A 15,401-nucleotide genomic window follows, 5' to 3' on the forward strand; every position below is an offset into this window, starting at 1 on the left:
GGCTATTGTAAATAATGATATCATGGACAGGGTGTTGCGAACATCCTCTCGAATTAGTGTTTCCACTTTCTTTGGCCAAATACCCAGAAGTAGACCTGGATCATATGTCAGTTCTGACAGGTGTGAGATGGTATCTTATTGTGGTTTCGACTTGCATTTCCCTGATGATGAGTGGTACGGAGCATCTTTTCATGTGCCCGTTGGCCTTCTGTACATCTTCTTTGGAAAAATGTCTTTCAGATCTTCTGCCCAGTTTAAAAATCAGATTATTTGCTTATTTATTTTCGTTATTGAGTTGTATGAGCTCTTTGCGTACTTTAGATATTAACTCCTTGTTGGAAATATGATTTGCAAATATCTGCTCCTATCCAGTAGTTTTTTTTTTATTAATTTTTAAAAATTTTGTTGATGGTTTCCCTTGCTGTGTGCAGTAGCTTTTTGTTTGATATAACTTATTTGTTTGTGCTTGCTCTTGTTGTCATTGTCTTTAGAATCAGATCCCAAAAAAATAAAGCCCAGAGCGATGTCAAGAAGCTTACCATCTATATTTTCTTGCAGACATTTTGTAGTTTCTCATCTTATATTCAAGTTTTAAATTTTTAACTCATTTAGAGTTAATTTTTGTGTATGGTGTAACATAGTGGTCCAGTTTCTTTCTTTCTTTCTTTTTTTGCATGTGGCTGTCTAGTTCTTCCAGTACCATTTAGGTCCGTTGAGTATCCAACTCTTTTTTTTTTTTTCCAGTACCATTTATTGGAGAGACTGTTCTTTCCCCATTCTATATTTTGCCTCCTTTGTCATAATTATTGATCATATATGCATGGGTTTATTTCTGGAGTATCTGTTCTGTTCTGCTGATCTCTGTGTTTATTTTTATACCAATACCACATCATTTTGATTACTCTAACTTTGTAATATAGTTTTAAACCAGGGAGTGTGATGCCTCCAGCTTTGTTCTTCTTTCTCAAAATTGCTTTGGTTATTCAGGGTCTTTTGGGGTTCCACACAAATTTTAGGATTGTTTGTTCTATTTCTGTAAAAAGTGCAGTAAAGTTTTTGATGGGGATTACAATGAACCTATAGATTGCTTTGGGTGATATGGAAATTTTAACTATATTAATTCTTCCAATCAATGAAATGGAATATCTTTCCATTTATTTGTACCTTCTTCAGTTTCTTTCATTAGTGTCTTGTAGTTTTCAGGGTACAGGTCTTTTACCTCCTTGGTTAAATTTATTCCCCGTTATTTTATTCTTTTTGATGAAATTGAAAGTGGGATGTTTTCTTAATTTCTTGTTCAGCTAGTTTGTTAGTATATAAAATGCATCAGATTTTTGTATATTGATAATGCATTCTGCAAATTTACTGAATTTGTTTGTTCTTTTTTAAAGAAAGATTTTATGTATGTTTGAAGGTATGTATGTATGTATTTATGGAGAACATGAGCTGGGGGAGAGGCAGAGAGAGAGGAAGAGAGAGAATCTCAAGCAGACTCCATGCTGGGTATGGAATCCATTGTGGGGCTTGATCCCACACTCCCCAGATCATGACCTGAGGTGAAATCAAGAGTTGGAGGCCTAACTGACTGAGCCACTCAGGCATCCCTGTTTATTAGTTCTAATCATTTTTTGGTGAAGTCCTTGGGGTTTTCTTTATATAAAATCATGTCTCCAAATAGTGACAATTTTACTTTTTCTTTTGCCATTTGGATGCATTTTATTTCTTTTTCTTGTCTAATTGCTTTGGCTAGGACTTCCAATACTCTGTTGAATAAAAGTGGTGAGAGTGCATCCTTGTCTTATTCCTGATCTTAGAGGAAAAACATTCAGATTTTTGCCATTGGGTGTGATGTGTTTTATGTGGGTTTATCATATATGGCTTTTACTATGTTTATTATGTTACATCCCTTCTATACCTGCTTTGTTGAGAATTTTTATCATAATGAATGTTGAATTTTATGACCATATGACTTTTGTTCTTCATTTTGTTAATGTGGTATATCACATTAATAATGTTGATTGATTAATCTGCAAATGTTGGAACACCTTTGCACCCCTGGAATAAATCCCATGTGATCATGGGGTATGGTCTTCTAATGTATTGTTGAATTCAATTTGCTAATATTTTGTTGTGATTTTTGCATGTATGTTCATCAAGGATATTGGCCTGTAATCTTTTTGTGTGGTGTTCTTGTCTGGGTTTGGTATCAGGTTAATGCTGGCCTCATAAAATGAGTTTGGAAGCGTTCCCTCCTCTTCAGTTTTTTGGAAGAGTTAGAGAAGGGTAGGTATTAAATCTTCTTTGAATGTTTGGTAGAATTTACCAGTGAAGTCATCTGGTCTTGGACTTTTGTCAGGAGGTTTTAGATTACTGACTCAATCTCCTTGTTAATTTCAGTCTATCCAGATTTTCTATTTCTTCATGATTCAGTCTTGGAAGATTTCATATTTCTAGGAATTTATCCATTTCTTCTAAGTTGTCCAACTTGTTGATGTATAATTTTTCATAGTAGTCTCTTATGACCTTTTGTATTTCTTTGGTATCAGTTATAACTTCCCCTCTTTCTTTTCTGATTTTATTTGAGTCCTCTCTCTTTTCTTAGTGAGTCTAGCTAAAGGTTTGTCAGTTTTGTTTATCTTTTTCAAGAATCAAGCTTTAATTTCATTGATATTTTCTATTTTTTTTTTAGCCTCCATTTCTTTCTGCTCTGATCTTCATTATTTCTTTCCTCTTACTAACTTTGGACTTTGTTTGTTTCTCTTTAATAGTACCTTTTGGTTTATCGGGGAAGGCCTGTAGAGGAACTCTGGGCCAGTATGGATCCAATGCTTCAAGTTTAGGAGGGCAAGGCCAGAGGGAGCCCACCTTCTTCTTCTGGCTAACTCCTCTTCATTTGTATTAGGGTACAAAATAAGCTGCTATAGCAAAAAGACCTTCGACACACTCGTTTAGATAAGAGAGAATTTAAATCTTCCCTTATAGTACAGTCCAGAGGCAGGTAGTTCAGGGCTGGTAGAGTGGCTTGCCCAAACTCAGCACGTGGCTCCGTCTTACTGGATCCAAGATGGCTGCTCTGGCTCTCACCATCACACCTACATTCCAGCCAGAGGGAGGAGAGAAGTGACAAGGGGACCACACACTCATTATTTTAAAGTATGACTCAGATGTTGGGATACATTATTTTTATGTATGTTTCACTGGCCAGATTTAGTCACATAGTCCCACTTCCCTGTAAGGGAAGCTGAAAAAATACAGTCTTTAGTTGGAAGAATGGATATCGGAGGACAGTATCCAATTGTGGCAGTCTCTGGCACATCATCTGTCTAGATCCACCCATGTATCTTTAGCCTCAGGGAGCCTGTTCCTCCTGGAAATGACCCCATTCTTTGCTCCAGCATGACACTTACCATACTTAATTGGAATTATCTGGTCCCTTATCTGATTCCTACTACACTATAAACAGAAATGACCCAGGTGTCATTTATCTTTGAATCCCTAGTACCTACAGCAGGATGGGTTCATGGTGAATAGATGTGGCATGCTTGAATCCTGTTTAACTTTTTATTGCCACTGCGACTTGGGCCCTTTGCTCTTTATGGCGGGGGTGGGGGGGGGGTGCCAGAGTGGTCTGGCAGGTCAGTCTGTTGGTTGGCCCCACGTGTAGCTTCTTTCTCTCCCTGCCTTCCACACTAGAGAAATCCGGGGATTTGCTAGGGACTGCAGAAGTGTGGATATAAAAGGACAGCCTCTATTCTATGGGCTGGGTAAACATGCAATTTGGAAAAGTGTTGAATTCGTTCAAATATTTGTTTTAGGCTCAAGTGATAGAATCCAACTCTTACCAAGGCCAAAGGGCGGTGGAGAGCAGGTGTGGCAATTTCAGCCCTGGACTGTTGGGGGTGGAGCCTTCACTTCCAGACTCTCAGGACATGTGGCCTCCCTTCGGCCAAGAAGGGGTCCCCAACCCCTTTGGTCTCTCCATGCTTCTCTCCTCTTCCTCCTATGTCTTGAGGTTTCACTTCTTCTTGGGTTGTAGTCTTGACAGTTGTCCTCTGGTGTGCTGGGGTTGTCTGCTAGAGATGGGAAGAGGTTGGGGGTAGGAGAGGAGACATAGTAGGTTGCTCTCAGGATGAAATATCTAGATTCTTAATCAACTGCTGGTGAATCGCTTATAGCTTGTTATGTTGAAAAAGCCATCTGTCACTTCCCCCCTTGTTCTAGGGTTCCAGACTAGGTGTATGTGAAGGAATAATTCCTCTACATCATTGTTCAATGTCAAGACCTGCCCTGCCCTCCCAGATTTGGGACATTCCCAGTCCTTTGTTCTCATAGCCCTCTGCAGTGCCCTTCACACATTTGTTTCTCTTCCACGGCAGTCTTTCCCACTGGCCGGCAAGCACTAGGTGCACAGGTGTAGTGGCCCAGTTTCACAGATAAGAAAGCAAATGCAGAAGGTCAGTGACATGCACAGTGGCAGCCTGGTTAGTTAGTGATGGAGTCAGAAGTGGTGGCAGCGTTTTTGAGCTCAGGTGTGGGGAACAAAACACATGCAGATTTTGTTATCAGGTTCTGGGAGTGACCTGGCAGGGAGTGTGTGTTGCTGACGAAAGGCTGATTCCTTGAGGTGAGTTTGCACACCTGGGCATTCTCTCAGGCAGCACCAGGCTGAGTGTTTTGTCCTAAGCCTGAAAAAATGGATTGGATTTCCTGGTTGTACCCTAGGAGGTCCCATTAGAGCCCATTTTCAGGCCGGAATGAAGGTGTAGCTTTTCCCTCCTCTGATGTTCCTCCTACTAGTGACTGTTGAAAATACACTTTGTCCTTGACTGGACATTCAGCAATCTAGGAGAAGAGAGGAAATATACTTTATTCCATCAGGCCAAGCACATGGTGCATCAAAGCCTTTGGAGGCTGAAGACACTTTTGAATCAGCCCTGGGCATGGGAATAAAGCCCCAGGCATGGCAGGCTGAGGCTTGAGACTCTACTGGAGTTGGAGCTGTCTGCCAGATAGCCTTGAACCCATGGGAATGAGATTCAGGCCTCAAAAGGAATGGATGATTGAACTGGTTTCCTCCAATGCCCTGTGGCCTGACACATGTACCTCTTGCTTTCAGAAAATTCCAAGAACGAAGGAGCTTCATTCAAATATAAGTTATTTCCATACTCTCTCCATCATGCCAGGCACTGTGTTAGGAGCTTAAGATACAGATGTGAGGGGGCACCTGGGTGGCTCAGTGGGTTAAAGCCTCTGCCTTCGGCTCAGGTCATGATCCCAGGGTCCTGGGATCGAGCCTCGCATCGGGCTCTCTGCTCGGCGGGGAGCCCGCTTCCCTCTCTCTCTGCCTGCCTCTCTGCCTACTTGTGATCCCTGTCTGTGAAATAAATAAATAAAATCTTAAAAAAAAAAGATACAGATGTGAGTAAGACTCATTTCTGGCTTGCAAGAAACTCTCAGTTTGGGGGAGGGAGATGGGCCATCCGCAGCCAATGACGTCATTCCAGTATGAAGGGCTATAAAGCTAGATGTGCTTTAGCACATGTTTGAGTAGGAAGGTAGGCTTAATGTGCTAGGTTGCTGAGGTGCCAAAAGAAAGCTATGACATTTCTAAGGAGGGGGCTGTAATATTTGGAGAAGGAGAGCCACACGATCATTTTTATGTCTTGGATGGTTCTGGAAGTTGTGTTTAGCTTGCTGTCAGCGGGAGAGACTGGCGGCTGGCAGACTAGTAACAAGGTTATTTCAATCATTTAGAGAAAAGACTATGAAGCCTTGGAGTCTCTGGGGGAGATACAATAAAGAGGGGGATTTCCAGAAGGAGAACTGTGTGAGAATAAGGAATTGGGGGAAGGACTGAAGAATGCCCAAGGTTTGTAGCCCGGGCTACTAGGATACAGTGAAGCCCTTAACCATGGCATTGGAAGACGATCAGGGACAAGGAGATCACAGAACTGTGGCACTGAGGGTGACAAGGAAGTCAGAATGTGGGACAGGAATAAGCTCAGAGGGGACAAGGGAGAAGAGACTGTGGGGCAGATGCAGCGAAGATTGTAAGATTCAAGGGCTGTAGGATTACTAGGCCATGCTTGGGGAAAAGGGATCATCTGCATCAGAGGAAAGACACTGTCCTTTCTTCTAATTGGAATCTTTTGCACTTTTTGTCATCCCTTTGGAGCAGTATTTCTTTAAAAAATTTTTTTTTAATTTAAAGATTTTGTTTTAAATTTATTTATTTGACAGACAGAGATCACAAGTAGGCAGAGAAGCAGGCAGAGAGAGAGCGGAGGAAGCAGGCTCCCCGCCGAGCAGAGAGCCGGAGGTGGGGCTCAATCCCAGGACCCTGGGATCATGACCTGAGCGGAAGGCAGAGGCTTTAATCCACTGAGCCACCCAGGTGCCCTGGAGCAGTATTTCTAAGAGCTTTGTTAATGTCGGGGGACCTGAGTTTACGCATAGAAATCAACTAAAGTGGGGGAGGACTTCTGAAGGCACACAATGCTCTCGCCCAAGGCTGTTGCTGTACACCAGGAGAGCCTTCCGTCCCGTGCAGACCAAGCTGCAAATTTGTTTAAGAAGACTCTAAAAATCCTAATAGTATCCAGTAACCTGTGGGTTGGATCGTAGAGGAATATTTGAATTTCAGTTCTCTCCTGGACTCCCTTGAACAGCCTCTGAAACTCTGAGCAGGTTGCATGGATACAGAACCAAATACCATGATAATCTAGCCCCTTGCCACACAGAGTGTGGCCCCTGGGTCACCGGAGCTTTTCAGAAACGCAGAATCTACCAAACTGGACCCTGAACTTCAGTGAGTTCCCCACTGATGCGTATGCCCATTCAAGCGTGAGAAGTACTGGTCTGGCACAGCAAGCTCCAGATACGGTTTTGCACTGGAATCATGCGGCTAACTTTAAACAGCTTTCCAAGCCTCAACCCCAGACGTTCTGATTGAGTCAGGCAATTCTCTTGGGTAGGTAGGTTTGGGAACCACCGGCTTGTATAGGTTCAAAAATGCTTCTCTGTTGATGGACAAATGGCATGAATCTCAGTAAATGGAAATCTAGTTTGAGCTCCACATTTGCTTGATTTACAATCATGGTAATAACTAATGCTTTGTGCCCTTAAAAAAAAAAATACCGTGTCTAGACTGGCCATGAGCAGCTTTGGCTCCTTGCTATCGGAACAATTTGATACCCGACACTCAAGAAGGAAGATACGTGCCATCCCTTCCTTGCCCCCCACCCCCGACAACTGCAGTGACCCTTCCTACATTGGCAGAAGTTGAATGGGCTTGGCCAATTATCTGCCCATTTTGAAAGCAGCTGAAGTCAGCTGATGTTTACCAAGCACTCTGATGAAAATAATTATCCAGGACCAAACAATGTGATCTCCATTAGTTGCATAGTTTGTTTCTGTAGAAGGTCATAGCTAGAAGGGGTCTTCCAGAACTCTCCTCCAAGCTCTCACTTTACAGATAGAAAAAGAGAACCCACAGAGAGGTGGAAACCTGCATTCCAGCTGGTTTCATCCAAGAGAAAAGGATTTTTGTTGTTGTTGTTTGGAAAAATGGACCACATGTTTGTTGCCTAATTAGAGACACAGTATGAACAAGCTTTGTATTCTAAGCTTAATATCAAGCATTGAGAAAAGTGCTGTAAACACAGAAAGATCTGGCGTCTATTGCCCAGGACCCACCAGACACATGGAGTGCAGATGTCCTGGGATTTCAACAAGCGAGTTCTCAAACGCTGAGGTCTTTAATTAAGCAGGTGTTTGGGAAGTAGGTCCTGTGTTAACTTCCAGCCTTGGCTGGGCTTGTCTCACTGAAAAATGGCACTGACCCAGCCCAGCAGCAGGCCTGAAACTGGCTTCAGTTGGAGGCATAGGAATGTGCCATTGTTACTTTCTTCTTTCTTATCAAGCCCCATTAGCTTGAGCAAGGAAGGAACAAAAATGGGCTGGGAAAACATGTTGTTTCACTGGGTAAAAATTTACTACCAAGGAAATGATTTTGCCATTTCCAAAAAAGGCCTTTGGAAAGGTGTCGCCTTCCAAATACTTTTGGACGTTTTCTCCCAGTGTCACCCAGTGAGAATGTTTACCTTTGGCTGATGGCCATTCTCGCACAAGAACAGAGACATTCCTCTGAGCTTGTGCACACGGGTACGCGAGGATGACCCCTTGTTTGCTCACAGTGCTGGAGAGCAGAAGACGCACAAAGAGGGAAGAGTCATAGGTAGGGTCAAGGTTGATCATATTTGGCTCTGGAGTTCGGTCAGACACATGTACTCCTAGGTCGTCAGACGTCTGCAATTATGGAATCGTAGATGAACCCATGAATGCTGAAGTGAAGAGGTGGAAACCGAGACTTGTCGCCATCTCTTGCCACGTGTCTACCGCTCCCAGGGGAGAAGTTCCCGGCTCTGGCTCCGGAAGAGCTAAGCGTGCTTACAGTCCCCTGAGCCCCGGTGCTGTCTTCTGGGTGTCTTTGGTGAATCCGAGAATAAAGCCAGCGGGGGCAGAGGCCATGGGTCCCCTACCTTTCACAGCAATTAGAAATAGCACCTCACTTGGGGTAGGGAACTAAAATTTCTGGGACACCTATGGTGTGCCAGGTGGTGGCTAGAGGACCTGTGTACGTTACGCGTTAACTTAGGAACTCTATTTAGTAGCTCTCTTTAGCTGAACACCTGGGTAGGGTCCAGGAGCCTTGATGAACTTGCTCAGTAATACTTAGTTACCAAGTACAGGAGCCTGGATTCACACCCAGCTCTTCCTGCCCCCAAAGTTATTTATTTATTTTGCCCACTTGCTTTGTTTTACAGCTTTTAAAGAGCCTTTAATTTCAGCTAGAACGTGTGCTATGAAAACTGTTTAAGTATTTCCCTTTAACTTTCAGGAATAAATGTGGATGTGTAAATGCATCTTTGGGTATGATATGTAAATTCAGATATGATAAAAAGCTGGCATACATATGCATATTATTTATATTCAAACTGATTTATGCCTATTTAAGGCAGTACCTTTGGTCTGTTATGTTTGCCAATAGAGATCTTTTTTTTAAGATTTTATTTATTTATTTGACAGAGAGAGAGCATAAGTAGGCAGAACGGCAGGCAGAAAGAGAGGGAGAAGCAGGCTTCCCGCTGAGCAGGGACTCGATCCCAGGACCCTGGGATCATGACCTGAGCCCAAGGCAGCCACTTAACCGACTGAGCCACCCAGGCGCCTGCTGATAGAGATCTTTATAGGAGAACCTGCGAGCCAGCACAAAGATTGTGGTCTCTCCCCAAGGTGTCTCTTGAGTCAGCCTGAAAGGGTCCATTTGTTGTGTTGTCTGGGTTGTTGGGAAGTTGCCTTCTCATGTCGTGAGCCCACCTCCTCCATCTGCTGCCCCTGAGAGATCCCAGCTGGCCTTGATGGACATCCTTCATTCACACTGTCTGAGTGCACCTGCCCACGTGAAGCTTGCGTCTGGCTGGGCACGTGAGAAAGAGCCATCGGTATGAAATCCTAAGCGAGTATCTCTAATATGTGGGCTGCTGTCCTGTGGCCTGGGAGCCCAGTCTGGCCAGTGGCCTCCTGAGAGGATGGTAGGGACATGATTGATCTTGAGCGAGCAGTTGTTTCAGATTGGGAACGTTTCCATCGAGGGCCACTTTGGGGACATCTAATGGAAGAGGTGACGGCTCAAACCAAGTCACACAGGTCAGCAGGGCTGTGCCACTCAGTGCAGAGGACAGCTTCTTCCTGGACAGGTGCAGGCCTGGGCTTCCATCTGTCAGCAGGTTCTGGAGATGGGAGCCGGCTTTCTCCTCCGGTTGCCCGGGGTGCTGGCCACATGGAGAGTGGATGGATGTTGCCCCACCTGGCGAGAGACGAGCCACGGATGCGCTAGTGGAATCGTCTGGGTGCCAGGGCAGCTGACCAAGACAACAGCTCCCAGGAGCGAGACAGGGAGGGGCAGAGGACCCTAAGGAGATCCTCAGCCTGGGAGTGACATGGCTGGAGGGCTCTGCTGGAGGCCAGCTCTCCCAAGTGGCCTGGAAGTTCGGGAGGGGACACACACACACACACACACACAGCCACAGTAGACCCTAAAGGATGAATGAAGCCATAAATAAAGGACTGAATGAACCGAGTATTCTTTCTTGGGAGACTCTTCCTAAGTATCACGTGGGAAAGGAACTAGCAGAGGCGGTTTACACACGAGGATAATGACACTTACTCAGGTTGCTGTAACTTGTACTTTTCCACTGATGCAGAAAAGGACCCTTTGCCAAAGAATGTCCTTGGAGTGGTTCGATGTATTTTTCTTTCTGTTATTTAAGTCAAATGTAGTTAATGTAAGCGGTTCAGCTGGGAGCTGGGAGGTGTGATGAGTCTTCCAGCCCTGGTGGAACCCCAGGGTGAGAAGAACATTCTAGCCTCTGCCCCGCGAGGTTTGTAAGCTCATGGTGGTTTTCAGGGGGGTTGGTCATGGTTTGCTTTTAAAGTCCATACACCAGAACGGTCTTGCCAGCACGTGGGCTGGGGAAACCTGTCTGGGGGCCTTGAAGGCATTCATGTCTGATGGTCATGGGTTCCTTCATTCATTCAATAAAAAACTGTTGAACGTTTGCTATGGACACAAGAGTCCCACCAGGTATGTTTTCAGGATATAAAGGTGAGACACATCCTCGGCAAAACTCCAGGGACTCACAGGGTTCTCAAAAAAATATGTATATCATGACAATCCATTCGGTGAGTGAAAGTGTAAAATACACATTTTTTAACGTACGTCGACAGAAATGCCGTTGGATCAAGTTAATTCTTTAATTCCGTAAAGGTGATGGAGTCCTTCAAAAAATGCACTTTCCAGATGTGGTTTCTAGGCTTGACTGTTTTGCATGTGCCCGTGTGTGTGCACGCATGCCTGTGCCCTCTTGGGCCCCGCACACCCCTGGGAGCCCCGTCTGGTCCGCTGGCTCGGGTTGGTTTCTCCCCGCAGGAGTCCGCCGGCCCATTGTGTATGTCAAAAGTTACACAAACATGGAGTCTTGGGAACTTGCTATCACCAAGTCTAATGGCTTCTCCCCTGGGGTCTCTCTCACCCTTTAATCCTCTCAAGGCAGGAAAAAGCATGCACATTCCAAAGGCGCTGCTGTTCCCAGGGTATAGTTGCCATCCATCACTCCCGGCCGGAAAAATGTAACCATGCCCTGGCTGATAGTGGCAGTATTTATTATCCTAGTCTTCGATAGGGATTGGAGCATGAGTGGCTGGCGGCCAAGCATTATTCGCTGGTTCCCCTGGGAGGCTTTGCTGGGTGGGCAGCACTGAGGGTGGAAGGGAGGCCAAGGGCAGGGGCAGGAGCTCTTGCAGCCAAGAACAGGCTGGGTTTCTGCCATGAAGACTGCACATCGTCAGTGTGTCAGGGTATAGGGAAGGCCGCACCACCTGGGAGCCAGGTTCTTGGAAGCTGCACGTTAGAGGCCTGAAGGCTGGTTTCCCGAGATGCCCAGACATCTGATCATTTGGGGGTGGGCTGTGGGTGGATGGGCATCGTCGGTATTGACGCGTCGCAGGGGCTGGTGACCGACCATGGTGGTGTCACCTGAACCTGCCTTGGTGATGTGACCTCTGCCATTCCTGCACGGAGGGGCCTGGAGTCAGGTGGGCAGGGAGGTCTGGGCTCAGCTCTTGGCTCAGTACTATTCACGCTATCAGCAGAGTTCTCCCATCTGTAAGATGGAGGTTATGAGTCCCCCTCGCAGGGTTTATGAGAATAAATATGGTGACATCTGTGCCGTGTCCTATACACACATGACCTGTACACACAATACGTGCAGACCACATACACACACGACGCGCAGACTACATTTGCAGGTATGTATGCGCGCGCCTTATACACGTGACCTGTGTGCACCGCGTATGCATGCTCCACGTGCTGGGTGAGTAGCTTTCAGTATTATTTCCAGTTGCGTGTGGTCCTTTAGGAGGAGGCAGGGAGAAGATGTAGCTGAGGCAGCTCCCAGTGCAGGCGTGAGAGGAGCGAAAGGCAGGTGCTCTGCTAAGGTACAGACAGGAAGGGGAGGCTGACAAGGAGGGGAGACACTGGCATGGGATCTGGGGTGTTTGATGGATTCTGTGTGGTGAATTAATAGATGAATGTTTAAGGAAAGTCCCCTCCTCCAGGTGGAAGTGAGGGCGTGGTGTCAAGAGGTTGTTATAGGATGCAGCTTGGGAAGAAAGGGCAGAAGGATTTGCTTCTGTTAAAACAGTTCTGAGTGCTGAGGGTGCATACCAGATGTCTTGGAGAATGTGGCCACGCGTATAGCTTGGTCTCTATGCTCCGAAGCTCTTGATTAGGGGGAAGGGGTCGACTTGCACACAGGAAGCTGCACACTGCCAGACAGACAGCCATGTGCAGGCAGTCATGCAGAGAGTGCCAGTGTTGAGCAGAGGGCAGGAAGAGATCCATCCCAGGAGCTCTAGAGTGGAGCGGGGGGAAGGCTGCAGGGCTCTGTGGGGTTTCTGGAAGGTGCAGGCACCCCAGACTGAAGGATTCTCATGGATGGCTACAATCAAGCTGTTTCACTCCTAGCTTCCTTTGGCAGGAGATGTTTATTTTTCTTCTGTTATGTTCTCAGAGGTGTTTCTTCGACAGGTATGCAATAGACCCCAGTTTAACACACGCATGAATACGCCAAAGACAAAACGTGTTTCTAAATCAAGTCCTGGGGTGCCTGGGTGGCTCAGTGGATTAAGCCGCTGCCTTCGGCTCAGGTCATGATCTCAGGGTCCTGGGATCGAGCCCCGCATCGGGCTCTCTGCTCTCTGAGGAGAGCCTGCTTCCTCCTCTCTCTCTGCCTGCCTCTCTGCCTACTTGTGATCTCTCTCTCTCTGTCAAATAAATAAATAAAATCTTAAAAAAAATTAACTAAATCAAGTCCTGGTTATTATCAAGGTGACCTGCTTTTAGAAAGTGGTGGGATGGGATGTCAGTAGACTCCCCCAGGATGTGTGTTCTCTTCTTTTGTGGATTTTCTTTTGTGGATTTCTGGGAGAGCAGACCAGGTCTCCAAAAAGGTCAGTGTCTCCTAGGGGTATCCATCAGGGAGATGCATCCGTCTCCTTGGATGCGGCCTGAAGACATTATCACCTCCTTCCCAGAAGGACAAGCAAGCAACTCTCACCCCTGGTGGCTCCAGGGCTCTGGATAAATACAAGTGACAGTCTCTGGACTATGTCTGTCTTACAGATGTGGATGAGTGTGCAACGGATTCTCACCAGTGCAACCCGACCCAGATTTGCATCAACACGGAAGGAGGGTATACCTGCTCCTGCACCGATGGCTACTGGCTTCTGGAAGGCCAGTGCTTAGGTAACAGCTCGTTGGGCTCGCAGAGACTCTTGGAAGTTCATGGTTGCCAGGGGTATTGTGAAATGGGGGCATAATGGGGTGGCTTCAGGGCAGTGGGCTTTTCTCTGTGGGGGGAGAGATGTAGAAGGCAATGGAGCCTGCATTGCTCCTTTAAATCAATCAAGACCATCACCGCCAATGTCCTGGTCAGAGTGTTTGAATATATGTTTTAAGGGCTTGTATTTGATTTCACCTAAACCTACTTCCTGCCTCCAGGAAGTTTATATCCAAGGCGGAAAGTGATAGAGGTGAGGATTATTCCGTCTTAGTGAGAAATCATGTTAAGAAAAGAGACCACTTTCTTAGTCACAGAAATGTCCCAAGTCTCAACTGTGGGTCAGTAGATTCTAACGCCGCCTCCCATTACTCACCCCACTAGCTGTGGTCTATTTACTCCAAAGGAGTCAGTCATCACCAATTGAGAATTTCACCCTTGCAGTTGGCATCCGCTATATGATCTCTCTGTTTATTTTTACTGGAGGGTTATTTGCCTTTCTTCCCCTCTGGTTTTGGTTTCGCCAAGTAAATGAATTCATAGCAATCTCTAGCTGTCACTTGAATTCTATTTCTAGGGTGTGATTTCTATGCTGTGTTTTCTTGGAAAAGCCTTACCAGTTCAAGTTCTCAAAGACCCTGTTCTTGTGCCCGAAAATCAGTCCTGGAGGAACGGAGAAACAAATCCAAACAACATCATGGAAACCAAAAAAAAAAAAAAAAAAAAAAAAAGAAAAGAAAAAGGAAAAGGAAAAAAAGTTCTTTTTTCTAAGACTCCCTTGGTTAAGACTTGAGAGCCAGTCTGCTCTAGAACCCTGTCTGAAGCATCTTTAGGGCCTAATAAGCCAGACTAGACTGGGCTTGGTTCTCCTTTCCAAGCGTGCACCGGGGAGCTGGCTGCACATGGGGGCATTTGTGAATATGATGGTCACTGTGCATTTTAACGAACCTCAGCTATTGTGGAAAATTTGATGCCACTGATTTGAACATAAGCAGATCAGTGTGAGTGAGTTATTTGTACGGGAACTTAATATGTCGGCTCTCAGAGCTGGAAAGGATGTTAGATATTATGTCATCCAACTTTTATAGAGTTGGAAACTGAGACTCAAAGCAGGGAACATTTTGAACAAAGAATGAGTGGGGTCTAAAATCTGGCTCCTCTCGGTCAGTCCAGGTTTTTCCCACCACCAGGGGGCGCTAGAAAGGATCAGGTGAGAGGGACACAGGCTCCATAGTAGAGACTTCTGGGCTGGGCAACACTTCCCCATCTGAGGGGGGCCAGCAACGGGGACATTTCTCTCCTTGGGAGGGCTGGTCTCTACCACAGGGCTTGACGCTTTGGGAGGGATCCTCTTGGAGGCCTAACCTTGTGGCCTAACCACACGCTCAGCCCGCTGCCACTTCACACCCAGAGTGGAGACCTTTCCTAATTGTGGCTGAACTCATGCCTTCTCCTGACCAAACTCTTCTTTCCCTTTCAAAGCACAAATCCCATCACCGTCTCCCACCCCTTCAGTACACCTTGGGAGGCATTGCTTTTGCAGAAAAATGAGGGGCCGGGGGCTGCCTTTCCCCCAAGGTCCCCGCTAGGCGGAGGAGACCCTCCCACCCCCACTCCCAGCGCTGCCTCCCTGGCCTCGGTGACGGGCCCAGGGGCATCCTGGGAAAGGTCAGGATCAGCGACCGCACAAGCCAGTGTGCTTTCCCAGCGGGAACTGCAGAACGCTCAGTGAGCAGTGGGATGGGTCGGGTTAGAAGGAGCTGCTGCTCAGAGAGAAGACAGAATCACAAGGGCCGGGCACAGCCTCTGAGGGGGCTGAACACCAGCTAAGGTGGAGGTGGGGTCCTTTCTGGCAGTGGGTGGTAGAAACCAGGCACAGAGACAGAATCGGAACCAGTCTCCAGAGCCCAGGATGGACGCTGCTTCCAAGGAACTAGGGTACCGGGGAGGGAACATCTGGTGGAGGTTGGGGGTTAAGATAAGGACCAGTTACAGGTGCAG

General features: G+C 46.3%; 1 protein-coding gene across 1 annotated transcript in view; it reads left to right on the forward strand.

Moving 5' to 3' along the window:
* Window positions 1–15,401, forward strand: part of FBLN5 (fibulin 5) — a 74,826-nt gene that overhangs the window by 38,345 nt on the left and 21,080 nt on the right. The window contains exon 6 of the mRNA XM_046010424.1: window positions 13,244–13,366. Within this exon, the coding sequence (XP_045866380.1) occupies window positions 13,244–13,366 (123 nt within the window). The remainder of the gene's footprint in view (window positions 1–13,243; window positions 13,367–15,401) is intronic.

Source organism: Meles meles, chromosome 6 (assembly GCF_922984935.1).
Source record: "Meles meles chromosome 6, mMelMel3.1 paternal haplotype, whole genome shotgun sequence".
NCBI lineage: Eukaryota > Metazoa > Chordata > Mammalia > Carnivora > Mustelidae > Meles > Meles meles.